Here is a 25411-nt window from a genome sequence, read left to right as displayed (position 1 = left end):
GATGGATGCAAGGGAGTTTGTCAAGAGATGCGACAAATTCGAAAGGTTTGGAAATGTTCAGCACCTCCCAGCAGAAAGATTGACACCGATAGCCTTCCCATGGCCGTTTGCACAGTGGGGGATTGACATCATCGGCCCATTACCCCAAGGTAAGAGACAGGTAAAATTTTTACTAGTCTCTATTGACTATTTCACAAAATGAGTTGAAGTAGAAGCATTATTAACCATCACGAAGGCAAAGATCTAGAACTTTGTATAGAAGAACATAATTTGTAGATTCAGGATACCACAGATGATTATATCAGATAATGGGCGGCAGTTCGACAACTAAGGCTTCAGGGACTTTTGTTCAGGCCTAAGGATTAAGAACCAATTCTCATCCCCATGACACTCACAAGCGAACGAACAAATGGAAGTGACGAACCAGACACTTCTTAAGATCATCAAAGCTTGTTTGGAAGATGCTAAAGGTGCTTGGCTGGAGGAATTACCCAATGTCCTGTGGGTGTACAGGACTACAGTAAGAACCCCGACATGAGAAACCCCCTTTAGACTCACCTATGACACTGAGGTAGTAATCCCAGTCGAAGTGGGAATCACTAGCGTCAGACAAGAGGTCTTCCACGAAGATAACAATGACGATCAATTGAAAGTCAATTTGGATTGCTTGGACGAAGTTAGAGACGGAGCTTCTCACAGGATGGCGAAGTATTAGCAAAAGATGGTCGAGTACTACAACAAGAGAGTGAAGCTCAGACGACTTGACATAGGGGATCTCATCCTACGCAAGGTCACCTCGGAAACCAAAGATCCGGCCCAAGGGAAACTTGGCCCAACTTGGGAAGGGCCCTATAGGGTCACCCATTACTCTAGACAAGGCAGCTATCACCTGGACACCTTGGATGGGAAGAAGATTCCATAACCATGGAATATCGAGCATTTGAAGAAGTACCATCAATACATGTAACGAACAATTGTACTCATATTTGAAGTAAAGCAATAAAAGAACTATTCAACCAATGGTCCAATGTCATGCAAACAAAAAAAAAAAAAAAATCCAAAAGCCTAAAACCTAAAAAATTGGTTAAGTAACAAAATTCCACCTAGACGGATGTAAATTACTGACGAAGCCAAATGACAAGATCCCTTAAATGAGTGTAAGTTACCAAAAATTGGCTAAGTAACAAGATTCTATTTAGATGGATGTAAGTTACTGATGAAGCCGAATGACAAGATCCCTTAAATCGGTGTAAGTCACCAAAATTGGCTAAGTAACAAGATTCCACCTAGATGGATGTAAGTTACTGACGAAGCTGAATGACAAGATCCCTTAAATGGGTGTAAGTCACCAAAAATTGGCTAAGTAACAAGATTCCATCTAGACGGATGTAAGTTACTGACGAAGTCAAACGAACAAAATCCCTTAAATAGGTGTAAGTTTCCTAAAAATTTGTCTAAGTAACAAGATTTCGCCTAGACGGATGTAAGTTACTGACGAAGCCAAACAATAAAATCCCTTAAATGGGTGTAAATCACCTAAAAATTTGTCTAAGTAATAAGATTCTACCTAGACGGATGTAAATTATTGACGAAGCAAAATGACAATCCCTTACATGGGTGTAAGTCGCCTAAAAATTGGCTAAGTGATGAGAGTCCACTTGGACGGACATAACTCACTAAAATTGACCAAGCCCCCCACAAACGAGGATAAACAGAGGAGGGTTTTGATGAACACACAAGTCACAAGCAGGCAAAATAAAGAACAAATCAATCAAAGCATAAAGACAAACGGTAAGTATAAATACATTCTGCCTGAAGAAAAATCCCAAAAACACTGGGCAAGAAACATTGTTCTGGAATTAGAATAAAAATATTGTTTTGAAACTAGAATAAAAAGCCCAAAAACATACTGGGCACCCAAAAGAAAAACAAACAAAACACGAAACATATACTTAGATGTGATAAACAGGTTTAAGCAGTAACCTCGTCATCACCAACAGAAGGGGGCACTAGAGCATTTCCTGGAGCATCACCTGTAGGAGCAGCAACAGTAGACTGAGAAGCCTCGTTCACCGCCATCTCTTGGTCTACCTCCTCCATGTCCAAGTTTTCCAGGTCCACTTCGAAAGGATGCTTGACTAGGTATCGTCAAAGGAACTCAAAGCCTTTGTAGTACCAACTGAAGAGCACAGTGTTGTACTCCTTAGTTTGTTGGAAAGCCTCGACGGACTTGGCAGCAATGGTCTTTATCTTCCCCTTCGTGGCCTGGAATTGCTCATCCTTCTCCAGAGTCAGCTGCCTCTAAGCTCTGAGGTTGTCCCCCAAGACCTTGACCTTTTCCTTGATGGTATTGGTCTTGTCCATGGCAGAAATGAGGTCCTTCTTCAGTTTAGAATTCTCTACCTCTAGAACCTCCACCCTGGACCCCACTGATGAGACCTTTGCCTCATGGCTCAAGAACTCCGAAGTAATATGAATGCTTTCCCCCAGTACCTGAAAAGAAGGCCCAATTTTTAGAACAATACAAAAGAAGAGAAAGGAAAAGGTGAAAGTGCACAAGTACATTACCTAGACAAGCTTGTGGATGTGATGACCCACGAGCTCATTAGAAGGCATGCTAGGAAAGACCTTAAGATCTTCAATAGTAAAGGCGCATTGTGCCCTTGTCAGCGCAAGGCCAGCGTCGTTTCAAACACAGCTGGATGAGCGGGAGTTAGCTTTCTCCATCCCCTTGTCGGCCATATGTTGTTTCTTCGGGCGTGGGGTGATCTCCTCAACTGAGGTTGCCAGGGAAGCAATCCTCGTCATGTCAGGGACGAAGGGTCAGGGGTGGAGGCAGCAGGAGTGACAGAGACCCCTTTCTCCACCACACGCACCACTCTCTTCCCGAGGTGGGAAAGGGGCATATTCTTCTTGGCCCTCATTTTGACATACATATCTTGATTAAATTTGGTTGTCATCTCTACAGAAGAAAAGAAGAGAAGCACTTGAAAAAAAGAAAAAAAAAAGGGAGAAGGGAAGGACAACAAGTTATGATAACACTCACTCTTCTCTTCAATTGCTATAGCCCAAAGAACAAAGGCAGAAGGCTTTGGACCAAGATAGTGACGAGCCAAAGTTTGCGGATCCACCGGGTTGTCAAAGTTGTCTATTGTCTTCGCGTACTTCATAGCTGCCTCCACACGGTCCTTATACCTGCTTTTGAGCCTTGGATGCTTCTTAACTACACACAACGAGCAAGAAAGTTAGTGACGATCAAAAGGAAAGAAGAACACAGAAGTGGGAGTATATAAAGGACAACGAAGGGACTTGCAGAGAAATGACGCACTTAGACTCAGGGCTCTCCATTGACGGAGTAACCTAGGGAATCGGGATTTCCAATATCTAAAGGACGAGGGTAGGTCAGTAATGATCCTAGCCTTCCTGTCCCAAGGCACCAGCTCGTAGTGCCCATATTCCTTAGACTCTTTCAGACGGTACAAATATGCAAATTCGTCCACCCTAATCATATCCCCCTCTGTAGATGCCAGCCAAATCTCCATACAACAAACTACGATCCTCCACGAGTTGGGCATAAGTTGCCTAAGAGCAATATTGAAGTGATTTAGGAGCCCCATGATAAAGCGGTGGATGAGGAATCTAAGGCCGCTCTAGAAAACGGCCTCATAAAAACCCATATTTCCCGGCGAAAAATGGCAAGCTCGTTCCTTTTTGCGAGGAAGATGAATCCTAACCCTTTCAGGAAATTGAAACCTATCCCTAAATTTGGAAAGGGTCTCAGCATCCAGGCCACACTCCTCCTCTAGAGTAGAAAAAGCCTTAACCACTCTCGAAGTAGAGGCCGTAGTACCTTCCTTCATAGGGTCGTCGTTAGACGACAACCCCGTCTCTAACTTGCTGGATCTTACCTCCGACATCACCCTCTGATCACCCACCAGATCCTCAAATCAATTGACGGATTGACGAAGTAAAGGGAACAGATCAGCTAATACCAGATTTAAACTATTTTCCCCACACGTAAAACCCTCAACTAAAGGACAGAAAGTGCGAGAAATTCTTAGCGAAGCCCCTAAACGCGCAAAAAGGACTGAAACAGAAGGGTAAAGTGTCCTAACTTTGGAACTACTAACCATGGAACTCAAAAAGCAAAAAGAGGAGATCCTAAAGAAACCAAAAACATAGAAAGAAGAAAGAAAAAGGAGAAAATAAAAAACCCATACAAATTATCTACTCTACGAAGTGTGAAAAAAGAAGAAGAAGAAGCCTTACCTCAAAAACGCAACCCCAAGAAGGGCAAAATGCAGGAAATTGCAGGGAGAATAGCAGCTTGGAGAAGAGAAAGCGCAGAACAGCAATGGCGAAAGAAAGTGAAAAGTGGAGTAGAAATAGAAAATGATGGAAGTTTAAAAACTAAGCACAGAAAACTGAAAATTAGCGGGAAAACCAAGAGTCACAAGAAGTAGAGCATTAAATCCCCCACTCAGAACATGCCACGTGGCCACGACATGTCTGGCGCCACCACTACACATTAAAAGTGGAATGAAACCCCAAGAGTCATGTTTAAGCAAGAAACTCTTCACCTTTTGGTGGTCGTCATGACACGTAAGGATGACCACAGAACCTGGGGGGGCAGTTGATGGGACCAACGAACCCCTTGGCTCAGACGAAATCATTAGACATCTTCATCCACCACTCCATATCACTAACGAATGGAGACAAGCCATTTAAGGAAGTATTCAATGCCTCGGACGATTGCAAAACTAGCTGTATAGACCGTTGAAGGCTCATCAAAGCCTACATTACTGAGCCTAAAGGCATTACCAAAAGAGGCATTAAAGCCACATTAAAGGCCATAACGGCTAGATGTTGTGAAACCATATATAAACACTCTTTAGAACCAAAACAAGGTGCACACACAATCCTAAATACAAAAATACGCTATAGCTTTGGTCTCTGATACTTTCTTGAAGCTTTTATACGTTGACTTTATCATCGGAGACTCTGTGGCAGACACCACACCGATGACCACCTAAAGAGGACTTTGTGCAACATTTTCAGGTATAGGGACAAGGTTGTTGGCTCATTTGGATGAGTCTACTTGATTGACGATTTTTACTTGATCAGACACCAAAAATGATGATGCAGGAAAACTTATGAAACTGTGGTTTCATAATAAGAAACACCTGGAAATAGAATGGAAGTTTATACAATAGACGTAACTCTAAATCTACTGCTACTTCATGTAGTACTTACCCACGTGACTACATGCAGCTCCAAATCCAAACTCTTTTACTGTGAAATTGTTGCACACAAATTCTCCTATTTGTGACTTTGAGATCTTCACTCAAAGGTTTTATCTAGATCAGCAATTGTGGTTAATTGAATGCAGCAACTTTGCTTTATGACTGGATTTGTTGTTTACACATGGTCTTTAGCTATAGCTTCAAAAGGGTATGGAAAATCTTCAAATCTTTGTACAAAACACTGCCCCTTGAATATGCAAAAACATGCTCTATGGTTTGTATTTATATGTGCTTAAGATCCATTAAAACTTTAGATCAAACTGCTAAGAAGAAATCCAGAATCTACAATTTGCACGAATCTTGATTGGTCAAGGTAATTGGATTCTAACCTGTCAGCCTGTAATTGAAATGTAGTCTTCAGCAGTTCAATTTTTTGATTTCTTAAGTCTTCACCCTATTTAGAACTTCATTTGTCTTGTTTCAAAGATTATTTCAATAATAAACAACTAGACAAACTAAGTTCTATAGGTTACATTTGTTCATGGTTGCCAACTTAAAAATATAGACTTTACACTTCCAAGGTCTTAGACAAGGTAATCCCATTGCTTTTTTCTATTTTATCCTTGTTATTGATGTTCTCTCTAGTTTAATCATTAACCTGGAGTCTCAAGGCAAGATTAAGGGCATGGAAGTAGCAAGAGCTAGCCCCCAAATCTCTCCCCATTAAAAGAAAGAAAAAAAAAGAAAAAAAAAAAGCCCACAAATCTCTCAAGGCAAGATTAAGGGCATGGAGGTAGCCCACAAATCTCACCTAATGTTTGCAGATGATCTTATGGTTTATTTATTTATTTTTAATTTTATATATATATATATATATATATATATATAAAAGCTTCAAAACAAAACATTAGTGCTATATATATATATATATATATATAAAAGCTTCAAAACAAAACATTAGTGCTATCATAGAAGTCATGTAGATTTTCAGGAACTACTATGGGCTTAAAAAAAAAAAAAACCACGTATAATCGTGTGTAACAAACCTTGAAATGTGTGGAAATCGACACTTTCATGTACCCGTAAATTCCCAAAACAAAATATGTTTTTCTCAAACCAAAGCACAAATATGAGGTTTTTGCCAAAATATGTCCATCCACGTTTGGATCTCCCAATTGCATACTCATGAAAGCCTTAATGCACGTGCACCTACTAGAGTAAGACGGAAACTCGAAAAGTTTGGGAGGTACCAGATTCCCCAAGGCCAAAACTTTTGATCTAGACCTTCAATTGAAGCAAACTTAGTATCGTTAGAAATATAATTTCATAAATTTCGAACAGTAGCTAATCTGTTTAGCTTCGAGACTAGGAAGACCATCAAAATGTCCTTTAAGTTAAGAGTAAAGTTGAAAATTGCTCAAAACTGGCATGCAAGGCTTGCAAGACTGCACATGATGGACACGTTCCAACTCACGAGGCTCACATGTTTGATTGCTCGGCTCCCTCTATGACTAGGACCCTTCCCCACCTCATTTCAATTTTCAAGACAACTTTTGCCCTCTCGAGCTAACTACTTGTTGTTTTGCGGCTTTATAGATTATAATCTTGTTAACATAGATGTGACTTGTGAATTGTGATGATGATGTAGAAATTTTGTGATATTGCCTATACTAATGTCGAAATACTACCAATAATATGCATATTTTATGGACAAGAATTGAATATAGATTATATTTCTAAAGGACAATATATATATATATATATATATACTTTAGGTTTTATTTTTGTCCCTATAATATCATTAAATACGTTGGCAAGTGTACATAGGAGAATGCTAGGGACATAAAAAAAAATTCTATAGCTATTGTCACAACTTGTCATGAGGTGAACTGTGAATGGTGGAGATTAAATGGTGGGTCCATACTTCCACCACTCACAACTCGCTATGTGGCCAGTTGTAGTAAAAATTGTGCAATTTTTTGTGTCCCTAACATTGCTTGTGGATAGGGGTGTTTACCAAACCGCACAAATTGTAAAATTTGCACCACAACTGCCTACAAAATGGTACAACCGCACTGCAAGTAACAGTGCATTGCATCGTATGATGTAATGCAGTTTGCGGTTTTATAATAAGGAAACTGCACAAACCGTCCCGCACTACACCGTCTCTATATATTAGTATATTTTTTAATATTAAATATATTATTAATAGTTTAATAAGCCTATTTTTCAACCAAATTTTTTTTTTAATAACCTGAACAAGTGTTGATTAGGAAAATTACTCCAAAATAAAGAAAAAAACTAGCTTAATAGTTTAAAATTTGGCCAAAAAAAAGGGAAAAATAAGTTTTTGACTGAGTAAGAAAAACCCAAAATTTAAAAAATATACCGGTTTCAAACCGCATCTTATACATTGCATTGCATATATGACCACAAAATTAAAATGCGGTGCGATTATAGTTTTGACTAAATTCTAAATTGCATTGCACTGTACATATGACCACAAAAATGAGGTGTAGTGTGATTATGGTTTTGGTTATATTGCATCGTAAAATGCGGTGTTAAAAATAACCCAAAACCTCAATGCACTGCACCGCAAACAACCATACTCGAACATTAGGACAAAATCTAAAATAATTTAAATTTTCATTGACAAAAATACATTATTTTTTAATTTAAGGATGAAAAGAGATTTATTATTATTATTATTATTATTATTAACTAAAAAGAAACTTTCTTAAAACACGTGCCACACATAAACCTTTTTAAGTCCCGAAAATGTTAACTTGCAGGGGGCAAATCACCGTGTAGGAGGAGAATACTCTGTTTGCGTGTGTCGATGTCTAGAAATGGTGGGAGCCTCACCACGTTGCCTTCCACTCTTCGTCCACATGTTTAGCCCATTGTTGGTTGGGCTTTGGCCAGACATTATGTATTGATCCCTTAAATTGAAGCTGTAATTTGACCTATGACCATATGATCTTTCTTCCCCGTAATATACAACCAATTTTATTTATTTTTATTTTGTTTTTGAGAATCGACAAGAAATCTAATAATGAAGCACACTTCTTAGATTTTTTTTTTTTTTTTAAAATTTCTTTTGTTTATCTTGGGGTGTTAGGTGCAATGAGATTTTTTCCATTAAATCACAGATTTCAAATTCCAAGTTCCAACCCAAATGTAAGAATGTTTGTGGCCTTTGGGCCCACTTTACCATTGGTGGACTATCGACTATTCTATTGAGGAAAGGACACACTAAGATGTTAGTTTGTTTTCATTGGGCCCATTCTACTTTGAATGGTCCATTCAAGATTTGGTTGGTGTTTGTGATATTTGATAGCAATTGTCCTCCCTCCCTTGCTCACACTGAAATTTAGTGGCACTTGTAATAAGTGCAGAATATGACTTGGTCCAATCAAAGAATTATGCAATGCACGGAAATCCAATAATTTTTCAGGACAATAGGGACCAAAAAATTCAATGTGAAACATTCAATGGCTTTGCACAATCGAAATAGTACTTTTTGGATTATATGATTTAAGGTCAAAATACTATTTTGGTCCCTATATTTTGATAACAGTCAATTTGATTTATATTATTTTCAAGTTGCAATTAATTTGAACTCTACATTTTGATATATAGTTTCATATTTCTTCAAATAAAAAGTTCTATCATAATTTTTTCACTCAAGAGGCAGTACGTGTCTATAAAATTATAAAATGAGAAGAGCCGGGCCTGTAAAAAAAATAAAAAAATAAAAATAAAGGACTCATATTACAGAAAGCCCAAACAAAACAAATCCTTGTAGCTTACTATCGTGAGAATACCAATCGGGCCTTTGCTCTCTCCTTTACTTATAAATACATTGTCACCACTCGTTCATAGTCAGAACCACCTGCTTTGCTCCATTTAGGTGATAACAAATACTGCTTCCTCTTGTGCTCCGAATCCTATAAAGACTATGGCCATATCCGATACTATCTGGGCTACAACAGTGAAACCAAAGCTTCGTTGAAGGTTATGCAATTAAAAAACATGTATAGTACTCTCTGGGAGTTTTGGGATTTAATCAGTTTATTCCCATTTCATCTAGTATGTATGATAACGACATTGAGATGCAATCCAATTGCAACAAATGTATTTTGAGCTTCAGTTATATATGGATGGTAGTACATTTGATTGGTACTCTGGTCTTTAGCTAACTGTAATAATCAGCTATGTGAAACATCTCAAGGATCAAATTTTAGTCCTCCATTTGATCACTGGTTAGGTCCCTTACGTCTGATATTATATACTTATGCTACTATCTATCCCATGTACACATAAGCATGTCCTGTGGAATTAGTTGAACCAGCCGTGGCTTTTAATTCGTTAGATGTTTATATGATGCTAATCATATTATTAGCATCACCTATGTTTTAGACTAAGTCCTGTATGAATTAAGGGTGAAACCATAAAAGGGGAAAAATATTATATGAGAAATTGAATTTTGAGGGATTGAATTCAATTATGCTTTCATCTTTGTATTTAGTTTTCATCTTGTAGATTGTTTTTATACTTCTCATCCTGTAGACTGTTTTTTCAAACAAATTGTCATTGTCATTCTTACCATCCATTAAAATCATAGGCCAAAGGCCTTGTAGGGCAGTGGTATTTTCTGATTCTTCCATTAGAAAGAACTTGGGTTCGAATCACCTTCCCCACTGTTCGTAAGAAAATTTCAAAAAAAAAAAAAACCCTTGATAGCATAGAAAACTTGAATGGTTTTTTTGACAAGCTACCAAAAGTAAATTTCAATCATATTTCCAATTGCATCCTTCGGTATTACAGAAAACTTGAATGGTATATGAAGCACCTACATAATCAGATGCTTCCATCTTAACTCACCTACTCATATAGATGCGGTTCACAACCTTAATATATTGATCTCATTAACCATACCGGTTCACAACCTTAATATATTGATCTCATTAACCATACAATAGACATATTGGGTTCATTTGGTTGGGCGTTTTGAGAGTTTAAAATAATATTTTTAAAACTCAAAACAACTTCTCATAGCTTTTTTACAAATGCTCATTTTAAATTTAAAACACAGTTTTTCAATAACTTATACAAACACACCCATTGTCATGAAACATATATGCTACTATTATTTTAGTTCTTCGGTTTCTCTAGTATATTTCTACTTAGAATAAGCTTTAGAGAACCAATTAACAAGACTGGAGGTCGTCATTGTCTGATTTTATTATGAAAGTTCCAATCAGATCTTGTTTTGAGAGGAATTGTCAGGAACTTAGGATCACTGCAGTAGCCAAGTCAGCAATGCTCAATCAGCATGGGTTGTTAGTCAGTTAGGCAGCTAGCTGCTAGTGGTTGTTATTGATTGTTACTAGCGGTTAGGTTCTTATTTATAAGGGTTGAGGACCTTGGGTAAAGGCTGAAATGAAATGGGCTGTCTACACAAGGCATCCATGATCTTAAGTACTTCCTTGATCAACACTTCAAGATGAAAAGATTTGGGCTGTTTTAGCTACTTTCTTGGGTTCAAAGTCTTTTCATTATCAGATGATTACTATCTTACTCAAGCTACGTATATGTTTGAGCTCATCTCCTAAGCTGTAATTACAGACAACAAGATAATCGACATACCAATAGAATACAACACTAGCATACATGCCCATGATAGAGAACCTCTTCGTGAAGGCAACCAGATGAGAGTCTTGTCTACTTCACAGTTACCGACTAGATCTCCTATGTAGTACCAATTGTGCTAATGTGTTATTCTTAGGTCATGATTAGGGATGACAATTTTGCTTTGCCTCGCTTAACCCGCCCCTCTCTGCTTCGCTCTGTGCGGGTTTTTCCTTTTTGCCCCACAACACGGGACGGGGCAAGGCAGAGATGAGTTTAGACTTTTTAAACCCACCCCGCCCCTCCCCGTCCTCGTCCCCGTTCCCGCCCATGCCCCCGCCCCCGCCCCATGTTGCTAAGAGTTATAATTATAAATTTTTCTTACCCTAAAACTCCACTATTTAAACAAACATATTAATATTAGCTTATTTTATTCTACTCAATGTAGTTCTCTGCCTTATTTTGTTATGTGTTATACCAAGATTTTTTTTTTTTTTTGGGTGTGATTGCCTTGTTAAACACTTGGATATATAATTCAATTTTTTCAAAAAATTGATTTGATTTTATGGGATAAATTTAGTTGTAATTTCAAGTATATTTCTATTAATCAAATAGGTTTCATTAAAAAAATTGTACTAGTTATAGGGTAAATTAACAAAAAATAGAGTTTTACAGGGTGAGGCGGGGATGGGGTGAGAAAGTTTTCCTCGTCATGCAGGGTGGGGCGGGCATGGGGCAAGACAAAATCATGTGGGGCGGGGACCAAGACCCTATCCTTTGGCCCTGCCCTGCCCCATTGTCATCTCTAGTCATGATGTTTCAAATCCAATCTAGTAACACTGTGTGGTTTGGGTACTTATTTTTACTTTGTCTTGGTATTTGGAACAATAAAACTTGGAAGAACAAGTAAATAACACATTTATCATCTCTGACCATGTATCTAGGATTGCTTTGACTTGCATATGCAATAGCATTCAATGCTAAGTATATTTCTTTTAGGGAAATGTTAACCAAAAATTTTATTGAGAGAATGATAAAACAATAAATGTTGTTGATAGCTTTTTATATTTCTCATAAAAGTGGTGTCAAAACTTTCCTATTATGATTTATTAACAATTGCCCTAAGAATATCTATTAAAGTGGTCCCTTTTTTTTATTAGACAATTATTGGTTTATATTATGTGTTAGGACATATGTGGAATATGATATGAACATATGTCATATAGAATTGGCTAATCTTTTGACAAAACACACTTTACTTGTAATTAGGTAGATTTAGGATGTGTTTAATATTTCAAGGAACAAGAGTTCAAGTCCAAGTATTGAAACCATACAAATCTGTCCAAGAATCAAGTGAAGAAGTGCTGTTCATTAAAGCTCGACAGATGTATCTATCAAGATTTAATATTTGAAGCTCGATAGATGTATCTATCGAGAATTACAAAATTCAGATTTCCAGATCTGTTTTTCACGCATATCCAAGCTATGTGTTTATGTTTTCTTTTCTCACAACCCTAGACATATATAAGGATTATTTTAAGAGCCGTCATAAGGTTGTTGCACTTGTTGTTATATGCATATTGTGAACGGAGACAATCTGCCCTAGTTCATATTTCTCTTGGAGAACTTGCTGCGTTTTTTATACGCCTTTGGGTTCTATAACCAAGCAAAGTCTCTTGCACCAACATTGAAGATCTTATTGGTATTTCTATGTGAAGCTGCTACAAATCAATTACAATAATCATAGGGTTACTATGGAGTTAGTCACGTACTGGGATCTGTGCATCATTGGTTAGTCACATACTAGGAACCGTGCATTGAAAGGAGAGATTGCTGCTACATTACAAGTCCAATTAGGTATTGGCATAGGTTGGTATAAGGTATTAGAATTTCTTTACTTGTAATCGCTTGTTTTGATAATAGTGGATTCTCGGGAGTGGTGATCTTAAATTTACCTGGTGAGGTTTTGCCTCAGTGGTTTTCCTCATTTGTAAACAAATCACCTGTGTCAAATTTATTTTTCGCTGTATTTAACTTAGTTGGTGATTTGTTTGTGCTACCATGCTTATTGCATGTTAAATTGACTTAATTAATTCACTTGGGTAATTTACCCAAGGAGTCAATACATTCTTGGCCTATCGTTATGCATTGTACACATTTACAAAAAGTGTGTTAGGTTTTAAAAGTTTTGAACAATTGGGAAACTGTGAGTACAAACTTGTCTAGATATAGATTTTAGAGTCTATAGGATTTATTAGACAATGCTCAAGGTGGGATTTATTAGACAATGCTCAATGTGCTGCAAGTTAGAATACAAGAAAAAGGAAGCTGCGGAAACAAGAATTCATTAGCTTGCTAGGTTCGACCGATAGAGAGAACAGGTCCGACTAATTGAAACACGGGTCTGCAAAATTTTAATTAAGCCCATTAGCCCGTTAAGCCCATTAAGTAATTAGGATTTCAGATCTATTTCACATAGTATTTAAAGGAAACCCTAAGGCACGTTTTGAGTGGACTTTAGAGGTGCACTTGTGAGATCTAAAATGTATTGTGCCTTCCTTTTCAAAGTCACTACTGGAAATCATTCTTATACCATTAGAACCGGTAGATCTGAAGTTGCTGTAACAAGATTAATAACTACTGATGATCTAAACCTTTAAGGGTGGTCTTGGAGTCATAAACTGGAGAGTTTGTGTTGCTAAATCTTTGAGTGGGATCTCAAAGTCACAAATGTGGGTGTTGGTGCAAACCAAATACAAGAGAGAAGGAGTTTGTGGATTCGGAGCTTGCATGTGGTTGTGTCAATAAGTTACTACTGGAGGTAGCAATAGATTTAGGGTTAAATTTTTTGTAAAAACTTCAATTCTCTATTAATGGATTTGTTTGCCTTGAGGATAGGTCAGTTTAAATCCTCCCCAAGTTTTTTACCTTGAAACTATCGGTTTCATTGGTTTTCCTAGGTAATCATATGGTTGTCTTATTTCTTTTTCCGCATTGCATGATATGATATATTATTGTTTAACCTAGATCTAAATAATAAACCTAAGTGTTAACTTGGTCAATTAATTAGGTTAAACAATCTGAGTGTTCAAGGTTCAAATCAAACAAACAAGTGGTATCAGAGCGGGTTCACTCTGATTGGATTAATGTCTTGAGTGAGATTCTTGATCCTTGCTATCATGGATAATTTTAAGTGTCTGTTTGCTCATATTTGTGATGATTTGAATAAAAAGGACACTATTGTTTATGTTGATTTTATTGATGCCTGTGAAACTCTTTGTAAGGAATAATTTAAATCTATGAAAATTGCTAAGAAATTCAAGGAAGAGTTAAAATTGGCTAATCTTGAAAAAGAAGATTTGATTGTGAGATTGGATGAATCAAATAAAAAGAATGAATTTTTGAGAAATCAACTTTCCTCTCAAGATGAAAAGATGAAAAGTTTGGAATTAAAGTTAGTTGTGTCTGAAGCTAAACTTGAAAATTTGTCTAGTTCCAAACTTGCTATTGATAACATATCTATATCTTTTTTTTTCCCTATTAAGCCTAAAGACAAAATTTATGTTCCTCCTTTCAAGAGGATTCATAAAGAAAAGGCTTACGTTGCTAGGTTAGACAAAAGTAAAAGTTCTAATGTAGACGCTGAAGTTTCTAGACATACTCTTAGGGTGCAAAAGAAATATGTTTTTGTGTCTGTCACCTTTGTGGTGTTGTTGGTCACATTAGACCAAATTGTTCTTTATTGAGGCAAAAACAAAAATCTGAGACTAGATTTGCTGTTAGGAATACTGATGTTCCTAAATTTGTTCATGTTTGTCACTTTTGTGGTGTGTCTGGTCACGTTCGTCCTAACTGTCATAAATTAAAATTTAAGCATTCTGTGTTTCAGTCTAGGATATGTAATGATATTTTTCTTGCCATAAGTCCTAATAAATTGTTTCATATGCTTTTGAAAAATTTAAGCTTGTTGGCTTGTGAAAGAAAATTGCAGGATTTTGATCTATCTCAGAAGAATTTTGTAATCCCTCAAATACACTCTACTTCTCATGGTTGTTCACCTACAAAGCCAAAGAATCGTGCTATATGGGTGAGAAAAGATTTGCTAATATGAGTTTTGTTTACTTGTCCTTAATTTAATTCTTTCAATTATTTGTGGACATGTTTACTTTCTATTATTGGCTGTCTTGTTTTTAGTTTGTTTTGTTTATTCAAAAAAAAAAAAAAAATCCAAAAACATTGAAAATTTTCAAAATGATAAAAATAATTTATTTTGGGTCTTATTTTATTTTTCTTGAGAATTACGTGAATTATGATATCTCTCTCTTGATTTAGAACATACTTGGCATTGTGGAGAAACATAGAAAGTATGTGTTGCATAATTGAGTGCATAAGCAATTTCGGATTTTGTATGAGTATGTATTAGTTTGTACATGTACTCATGAGTTAATTAATAAATTTATATTTCTTGTTTGTGTATCCTTTATAGCTTAGTTGAGCACTGTTCATGCATTGTTTTTGTGTTTTTTGTTTTTGGTCATAACTTTTTTTGGTATTACACATCTTCAAGTGTGTAATAGAGGTTGGCTTATGAAATTTGCATTTCATGACTGTGTACCTTATTTAGCTTTGATGAACTATTTTTTTTCACTTTACTAGTTTGTGCTGTGTAGTGTTTAAATTGTGTGAGTTGATTATGGTTTTTAAACACATGCTCTTGATTTTAATGTCACATTCTTTTGATTGTAAGGACTATAAAATCTTAGGAGAAAAACATAAATAACAATCTTACCATTGTTACTCGCCAATCATGAATACCTGTGTGCAAATTATAAAAGCTGTGCTCGGTAAGGTATAAAATTTGCACAGAAAGATTAAACGAGGTGTTAATTGTGAAAAGAATGTGAAAATCAAAAGAAAATTCAAAAGAAAATGAAATAGAAAAGCAAAAAAAAAAAAAAAACCATTAAAAGAAAAAGAATAAAAAAAATGTTTTATATATGATTGCAAGCGTGTTTTCTAGGAAATGTAGGAGTTATATGATGTAACTCTTTAGGTGATAGTCACTTTGAAATCAATGTGATGGATAATGTTGAAAATTTGTTTGATTATTATCCATATATCACATTTTTTTTTTTTTTTTTTTTTTTACTTTGTACACTTACTAGTTGCACACATTACACGCAAATCTTTGCTAAATTTTGTACATATGATTGTGTTAAATAATTAGGCCATCTTTAATTGCATATGAACTGATGTGTAAATGCAAATTTTTTATTTATTTATTTTTTTTTGGTTTTGGTTGGGAATTTAAAGAAAAATGTGTTTTAGAAGTTTAAATTATGTGATTTTAACTTCTTGATTGGTTTTGATACATGCATTTAAGAGGCATCATGTTTTTAAAACTATTCTGGATCATGTGCTTTTGCATTGAGTCATAAAAATTGATTTCAAATTGTTTTTCTGCATAAAATTTCCAGATTTTTAAGTTTTAAAATTTTTCACTGTTTTGACCGATCGAAGATTACACTCGATCGATTGAAAATATTCAGGTTTTAAAGCAAAAACTCTCTGCCTGATTCGATTGATGTCCGATTGATGCTTGACTGATCGAAATTTTCTAGGAAGCTTTTTCGATTGATGCTTGATTCCTTTCGACTAATCGAAACTAGAAAATTTTCAGATTTTAGTTTCTTGACCGTTCATTTTTTTTTTTTGCATCATTTGTGATAGGATTCACATGGATTCCATTATTTTCTTTATCCATCTTGCATTTTTGCAATTATACCTCTCTCATTGTTTTCACACACAACACGCATACACTTTACTAAATTGGGTACTCAACTTGATTTAAAAATTGATTAATTATTTTTTGAGTTCTATACATTTTAGTATATGCTATTTATTTTGATGTATGTACTACTAAAAATTGGATTTTTTTTTTGAGATATGGTGGATAATAAATGTCCAAATATTTTCTATAAAACACATTGCATGCTGAATTTTTATATCATTGAGATCTATATTGTATAGTCTTAACTAATTGTGCTTGAAGTGTTTGCATGCATTTGTCTATGGGTCAAATAATGTTAAGTTTGAATATATTGAAAGAGAGAATATTTGTGTTCATATGTATCCTCAACTTATGTGTGTCTTTTTAGTTTTCCCCACCTCCTAAAATTTCCCCAAAACTCTTCTCCCAAAACTTGTTTTGTTTCTCCTATTTTTATAGGGGGAGAAAACTATTTTTAAAACCTTTGTTCATAGGGGGAGTTGCCTCTATTTTTTATAGAGCTAAATTGTTTTGTGTTCCCTTGTTTTCTATTTTCTCTTAACCTCTATTGTGTATGTTTTTTTGTGTCTACCTTTTGATTGGGTTGTCTTTATCAATATGTGACAAAAAGGGGGAGACATAGATGAAATTTTGGAAAGGTTTTTTTTAACTGTTTTTATTTAGGGGGAGATGAAATTGTTTTTCAAAGGGGGAGAAAATAAAAGTGTTTTTATTATTATTATTATTATTATTATTTATTATTTATTTATATGTATCTAACTTAGGGGGAAAGTTAGTTTACTTTTAATTTTAAATTGTGTTTCATATTATTTATCTGTCTTTATTTCCATACATGCGGTGATGTGCTCTTTTGAGTGTTCAGGAAAGACAGGTACATTCTGATCAAGACCTTCTGCCTCTTCTTGCAATTTCTAGGTTAGGAGTCTTAGATTGAGATTTGTGATGTAATTAGGCATATTATTGTAATAGGGCTATTCTTGTATTTGAGCATTTCATATTGTATGTAAGTTTTGTCACGGATTGTCAAATGGGGAAATTGTTAGGTTCTAAAAGTTTAGAACAATTGACAAATTGTGAGCACAAATTTGTCTAGATTTAAATCTTAGAAACTATAGGATTTATTAGACAATGCTCAAGGTGCTATAAGTCAGAATACAAGAAAAAAGGAAGCCGCTGAAACAAGAATTCAGAAACTTGCTAGGTTCGACCGATCGAGAGAACAGGTCCAATCGATTGAAACATGAGTCTGTAGAATTTTAATTAAGCCCATGAGCTCGTTAAACCCATTAAGTGATTATGGTTTTAGATCTATTTCATATAGCATTTAAAGGAAACCTTAAGACATGTTTTAAGTAGACTTTAGAGCTACTTTTGTAAGATCTAAAAAGGTATTGTGCCTTCCTCTTTCAAAGTCACTACCGGAAATCATTCTCATACCATTAGAACTAGTAGATTTGAAATTGCTGCAACAAGATCAACAACTGCTAATGATCTAAACCTTCAAGGGTGGTCTTGAAGTCACCAACTGGAAAGTTTGTGTTGCTAGACCTTTGAATGAGATCTCAAAGTCACAAACATGGGTGTTTGCGCAAAGTAAATTCAAGAGAGAAGGAGTTTGTGGATTCAGAGCTTGCATGTGGTTGTGTTAGTAAGTTACTACTGGAAGTAGTAATAGATTTAGGGTTAAATCTTTTGTAAAATTTTCAATTCTCCATTAGTGGATTTGTTTGCCTTGAGGATAGATCAGGTTAAATACTCCTCAGGTTTTTTACCTTGAAACTGTTGGTTTCATTGGTTTTTCTAGGTAATCATATCACTGTCTTATTTATTTTTTTGCACTGCATAATATGATTTATTACTGTTTAACTTAGTTCTAAATAATAAACTTAAGTGTTAACTTGGTTAATTAATTAAGTCAAACAATCTGAGTGTTCAGGGGTCTAAACAAACAAACAGTGTACAATATTATACACATTTGTGTGAACGTGTTTAATGTAATAAGCATATGTTTAGTTTATAATGTAAATTTTACGTTAATAGAATAACGTAAACTTTTTTTTTTTTTTTAGAAGCAAACTGATGGATTTTATTAATGTAATTCAACTAAATCCAATAGTAAAATTGAAAAAATATGTGATGGGACATCTTTCATCCATACTTGAACATCTAGTATGCATAATGCATTTCTAACCAGACTATGAGCAACCCTATTGTCGTTTCTCTTAACGTGAGAATACAATAATTTTACAAAAATTGTTAGGAAACACTTTCACATCTTCACTCAGTAAACACGTTGGACCCTACACTCGATCACCCATAAAACCTTTCACACCCTGCATGTGATCAGAGTAAGTTAGTAGGATAATTGGTATCAAACCCGTACCTTCTCCCTTCATTATCTCCTCTCAAGCACGTTACCGAACCAGCTGGATTTGAAGGAAATTTATTAACCTTGAAACTCAATCTTGGAATTTTAGTAAGAATAGAATCCCAAAGTGAGCTTTTATGATAATAAGGAGTTTCCGTTTCAAGTGACCTTGCCATTTCAACCATTTTCTTTGGATCAACCATCTTTTCCAAATCAGACTCTAAAATGAGGCTAGAATTAATGCCCTCATTAATTTCAATTAACATTGACAGAGCCTCATTCTCAATTAATATCAATTCTGTTTTATTAGGGAGAGAAAAATCCGGAATTTTGATATTATGAGAATTAATTTCTTTCATTGCCTACTCCGTACTCGTTTTTGCCATTACCAAGCCTTTTGAATTAATTACAGCCTTAATTCTCTCCTTATCATCCTCAGTTACCGTATTAGATTTCCCTATCACTGCAGCAACCGATGGACTTCCCTCCTCCGATGGAACTTTCTCAGTCGTTGCCACCTGATCATAGTACCCAAGCACCAGAATTTCCCTTCTTCCACCTGTTTGATATGGTGCCGCTCTGATATAGGAACCGAATTGTCGTTTATCAGTGGTTAGAGAGCTCTTGCTACGAATCCATAGCTCGCATTGTTTTTCATAGTGTTTCCAACGACCATCCCTCTCATACTGAAAACAAACCCATGATTTCTCCCCATTCTCTAGCTTGAACACCCTACCTCGGCATAAAGGAAGAGTAATATCCACTGTGAAACGTTCCTGAATGAAGTTACCTCCATCATCATCTGTGGATTTAGGTGACCTTCGGACCTCTCCAATGGTTTCCCAAATGCTTTCTGCAATATCATGAACCTGAACCCGAAACAATGCTTTATCAAAACCTAGATCTTTGAGTTTTGAAAACTCTTCAAATGTTTGCAAGACCACAAGGTGTTTGTCAAAACTCCATGGCTGATTTTTGATTATCCTTTCCACATCTGAACTGTTGTCGAAAACAAAAAGCACCCTATGATCTCCCAGATTTTGAATTTTATAACCATTTACCGACCTCCATCGCTGCTGAAACGTACGAACCACTGCCTCCACAATGAGATAGCATTAAGTTAAAAACTTTGCTACTATAATGTATTCCCCTGATTTGTGAATTTTTGGAAGGACAAAACCAACATGTTCTCTATCAGATAGAGATAATTCAGACCAATTTTTAGTGAGGTCTTCCATGGTGAGCAGTGAAGAATAGAAAGAGAAGTAACACTGCGTAGAAGAGAAACAGAAGGAGTAAAAGTGATTCATATTCTGTATGTGCTTCATTAATTTTACAAATGAAGAGTTTCCTCGTAGGAAGGTGGAGGTGCACGTACAGAGTATGAATCACATGAACATCCTTTGTTATGGACCATGGTACAAAAATCCGGAATGATGAAAGAACAATTCAATTTTGACCTTATTGTTAAAGGGTTTTTTTAATTTTTTTTTAATTTTTTCAAAGTTATCTCATTCTAGATGCAGTTCTGCACAAAGAGGAATTATAACCTGAAGTAGAACAATCTACCTAAATAGATAAGTATATAGAATAGGAAAGGCGCTTGAGATTGCAATTCAGCTACAAGCACACCCAGTAGAACTGATCTTCTTTGAGGCTTCTTCCATCTTCCTAGTCTTCACTTCAGCCAAAACATTTCTAGCCCACTCACCAAAGTACGTCTCATTGTGTCCAATTTTGCCACTCTTGAAGATGGACATGCAGCGGCGATCGTCTTCCGGGTAGGGGCATTTGTCCCCATTGGGATCTCGCCATGCACCTTGATGTCTCATCCCAGACCAGCTAGCTATCCAATGATACACATATTGGCCTACGCCTGCAAGTTTTAGCCAGCCTTTAGGGAAAAACTCCATCACACTGCTGTTTCTGTCCATTAGGAACATGTTGGTTAACTGGGCACCGTGAGGGGATACTAGAATGTCTGTCATGCTCATCAGCTTCACCTGGATCAATAAAATGGATTGTAATACATTAGAGCCACTAATAGTCTACATATATAGAGCCATTAATATAGGAAGAAAGGGTTGTTGTCAGGAGTTAGGAAATTGCCACGACCACCAAAAAAATGCACCAGATTTTCAAATCATGTGAATTCTTGTGAGTAGGGATGGCAATGGGGCGGGGCGGGGCCGAATGATGGGGTCTTCGTCCCCGCCCCACATGATTTTATGTTACCCCATCCCCGCCCCGCCCCGCATGACGGGGAATACTTTCTCACCCCATCCCCGCCCCTTGGGGCCCCACGAAGCCCCGTCCCACCCCGTAAAACTCTACTTTTTGTTAATTTGCCCTACAACTAGTACAATTTTTTTAATGAAACCTATTTCATTAATAAAAATATACTTGAAATTACAACTAAATTTATCCCATAAAATCAAATCAATTTTTAGAAAAAATTGAATAATATATCCAAGTGTTTATCAAGACAATCATTAAAAAAAATAAATAAATAAAAATCTCATAGTATAACACAACAAAATAAAGGCAGAGAATCACATTGGGTATAATAAAATATGCTAATATTAATATGTTTGTTTAAGTAGTAGGGTTTTAGGGTATGAAAATTTTACAATTATAACTTTTAGTAACGCGGGGCGGGGCGGGGATGGGGAGGGGCGGGGCGGGGTGGGTCTAAAAAGCCTAAACCCATCCCCGCCCCGCCCCGTGGTGCGGGGCTAAAATCTTGCCCCATCCCCGCCCCATCGCTTTTGCGGGGCGGGGAAAACCCGCGCGAGGCGAAGCGGGGAGGGGCGGGTTAAGCGGGGCGGGGAAAAATTGCCATCCCTACTTGTGAGAGGATGGGAAAAATTCAGTGTATTTTCTGTGTCTGTAGCACTACATGCACTGATGCACCGACTACATTTGTAATATATCCCAAAATACCAAAAAAAAAAAAAAAAATCACAATTAGAAGGTAAGTTGATTTAGTAATACTAAAAAATAGTTTGATGTAACAAACTACTATCTATTTTACAACATTTTTACAAATCATTGATGTGATAAATTTTTATTAATTCTCATTTGAATTTATCACTAACATCACAATATTGACAATTAGTAAAAAGATTTGTAAACTAGTTTGTGGCTTTAGTATTAATTTTTCCTAAAAGAATACTACCTTTAATGCAGTTGTGCACCATATGATTGGCTTAATACAACTAAGGTGGTTGGATGGAAGGAATGATTTGAAAATCCCCATGGAATGAACTCAACATAATAATTCCTTGGGAAAAGGTTTATTATTTAATAATTTCCTATATTTCGTTCATCACAAGTATCTATTTTAAAGCTCTAAATTCCATGGATTTAATAATCTTAATACTATGGATTTGTATGTGGATTTGAATTGTGAAGACATTGCGTGGATGTTTGCTAAGTTCTATATTATTCATATACTAACCAGGTTGAGTTAAGTTACATAAATGATTATGAAAAATCTTCAATTATTATTAGTCTTTTTTGGATATAGTGCAACGCTTTGCTGGAACCATGATAACACAAGAAAATTTAGAGTCATATATATAATTTATATATGCGCCATTGGACAAAGCAAATGACTTCCATCCCCATGTGGCCATGGGTATTAATTAATAATAATTGAATAGTTCTCTTATCCTATATAAAATTTTTATAAATGTCTCCCTCTTTCCTAGAATTTGCAGAGACTATCATACTTGATACTTTAGCTTTCTGAGGAAAAAAAAAAAAATCCTGATTGCCTTTGTCTATCTTACTTCATCCTGGACATGCATCTAACAATTTGGGATTTCAAGTAACAAAAAACACTTAAATTAAGCAGTTCATAGCCAATTTGGGTGCATTCAATTCATGGGCAGAGATCTTCAGAATATATAATATTGAGTGCTCTGATTAATTAAAGTCTGTTTTCCGTTTGTTTGTGGTTACTTTAATATGAGTGGGGTTCATTCGTGTTATGGTGGCAGTGACGCTAATTCCACTAGCTAAACTTATTTTCTTCATATCAATTCCACTTTCTAACTTATTTTAAATTTTTCATATATATATATATATATATATATATATGTACGTGTATCTGCATATCTAACAAAACATTAGCATTGAATTCTTACATATATGTATAAAAAAAAAACTATAAACTTTTAGATGATATTTTTTAATGAAAAAAAGAGAGTAAAATTTAGGGACTATTTCTTAAGTGGAATGCATTAGATTTTTTCAATTAAATGTATATACGTAATTAGCTGTATTCAATTTAATTATTATAGAGAAAGATAATACTGTTTGTGCTTCATCACAATCGTGAGTTTGAATTTACTGTTTGTGCGCTTCAATTAATATACTGCAATTGTACCTGGGTTTTGCGTGCCTATGCTTTACCCAAAAAAAGATTTTAACTATACACTAACCTGCTCACAGAAGCTGAGATTGTTGGAGTAAGCCACCATAACTCGGCAACTGTCCACCTTAGCACACTCCCTCTCAAAGATCCCAATCACTTCAGTCTGATTCCTGAAGGATCTAGGACCAGTCCTCATGAACATGGTGATCCCAATCACAGGCACTCCTTTATCATTGACCTCAGCAACCCTGCCCTCCAGGCTCACATTACAGTACATTCTAGCCTTGCACCTCATCAAATCATACACCTCCATCCTTCTCTCCCTTGACATCCCTCCCTCATTGTGCCTCATCACCACAGCTTTTTCAAAGCAAACTGGCTCATCATCACCAAGTACTCCTTCAAATCCTTCAATGTATGGTGGCCCATCAAAAGTGGCCTCCATTAAGGTCTTTAACCACAACCCCATGTTGAGTCTAAGCTCACCCCAGTGGTATAAAACCCACCTATTGGGAATTTCACATTTGTTTTTCTTGTGCCATGCCACAAAGGGTACCATAGCTGACAAACCATGCCAGATATTGTCATAGTTGTAATGATTGTATGACACAAATGTTAGGCCTTTCATGAGGGTGGCATTAAAAGGTAAAGTTTCTGGCCATGCGAGTGCGTAGGAGTTCCAAGACCCATCATGCTTGTCTCGTCCTTTCAGGCACAGAAGCCTGCCATGTGAGTTTTCTGAAGGGAATTGTTGGTATTGTACCTCATATTCCTCATGAGTGTCATGCATAGAGCTCATGAACCAGGTGTGGCCTTGAAGAGCGGTTTGTGTGTATCGTAAATCTTTGAGTGGGAGAAATGTTACCGAGTGGCGGAGCTTGTCGGCCAAGGATATGAGCTCGTTGGTACAGTTGGTGGAGGAAAACGCTAGGGTGGTTGTGGTGGTGTTGATGACTCTCTGCCATTGATGCATGAGAGACCATGATGAGGTTGATAATGGGGAATTAGATGGTGGGGTTTGGAGGGAATATTGAATATTGAAGAGAATGAAGAGAATGACACAGGTGGCTAGGATGTAGATAGAGAGTTTGGGAGAGTAGAAAGAGAATGGTGAGAGATTGCGATAGTGGTGGTGTTTGAGATGGTGATGATGAGCTTTGCTAGAGATGGGACTTGTAGTTCTATCCATCTCTGGAGGTGCTTTGCTCATGGCTCTGAAAATAGGTGGAGAATGGTATTAGTGTAGTTGAAGCTTGGTGGAGATGAGTTAATGGTTATATGAGTTGAATTCTCTGTTCTCGGAGGGTTTCCTTCAACACCTCTCACTCTTCATGTGGAGGATAAGAGACTCCATGTGATGATATTTCCACTTTTAGTATACGTTACATCTTTAAGGCGCAAGCAATTTTTTATTTATTTATTTATTTTTATAAATAATTTGATAGTTAAGAAAAAGGAGAATTCAAATCTAGATGTTTACGTTAAAAATACTAAAAAAATATCAATCAATTGAGCTACTAGCTCTTAACAAGCAAATACTATTTTTCTTCCAAAAATATATAAATTAGAAGATTTCTTTTTCCCTTCTTCCAATGGAAATATATAATAAGATTATCAAACCAGAATTAGTTGAGGAATATTATAGACACCACTATTTTTACAACCTATATTTAGGAATCTCTAAGGAAGTACAATATATAATTTGTGATATGAAGTGTGTGACTTTTATATAAACTCCTTATTGACACTATTTATTATGTAATAATTATGATAAATTATGTAAAAACTAATAAAAAAATTGTAACCAATTTTGTATTTTACATGACAATGAATGATTCTTAAAAAAAAAAAAAACATGAAACTCTTTCGCGATTAAGAGTCATGTGAATTTTATGTGTAAATTGTTAAGTGTGTGACATTTACCTTCCTAAACTTTTTAAGTGTAACACAAAGCACACATTATTTTATATGAAAATATATTTTTTAATATGAAC

General features: G+C 35.8%; 1 protein-coding gene across 1 annotated transcript; it reads right to left on the bottom strand.

The window, feature by feature from the left end:
- Nucleotides 1-2301: 2301 nt before the first annotated feature.
- On the bottom strand, nt 2302-24627 carry LOC115966604. Its single transcript, XM_031085806.1, has 4 exons — nt 23485-24627; nt 20669-21039; nt 19426-20035; nt 2302-2493 (listed from the first exon to the last, which is right to left on the bottom strand). Exons 1-4 carry the CDS (start codon nt 24625-24627, stop codon nt 2302-2304), a joined length of 2316 nt encoding a protein of 771 aa, XP_030941666.1.
- Nucleotides 24628-25411: the final 784 nt, after the last annotated feature.

The sequence above is a fragment of the Quercus lobata genome, chromosome 11 (genome assembly GCF_001633185.2).
Source record: "Quercus lobata isolate SW786 chromosome 11, ValleyOak3.0 Primary Assembly, whole genome shotgun sequence".
Taxonomy (NCBI): Eukaryota; Viridiplantae; Streptophyta; class Magnoliopsida; order Fagales; family Fagaceae; genus Quercus; species Quercus lobata.
This window is presented reverse-complemented; position numbering and strand designations above follow the sequence as displayed.

Coding starts and splice junctions, on each gene's coding strand:
- LOC115966604 (XM_031085806.1), bottom strand. CDS start 24,627: ATGAGCAAAGCACCTCCAGAGATGGATAGAACTACAAGTCCCATCTCT. Junction 20,036..20,668: donor AAGAAGATCAGTTCTACTGG/GTGTGCTTGTAG, acceptor TTTCGACAACAG/TTCAGATGTGGAAAGGATAA. Junction 2,494..19,425: donor TAATTAATTCAAAAGGCTTG/GTAATGGCAAAA, acceptor CCTTCTTTTCAG/GTACTGGGGGAAAGCATTCA.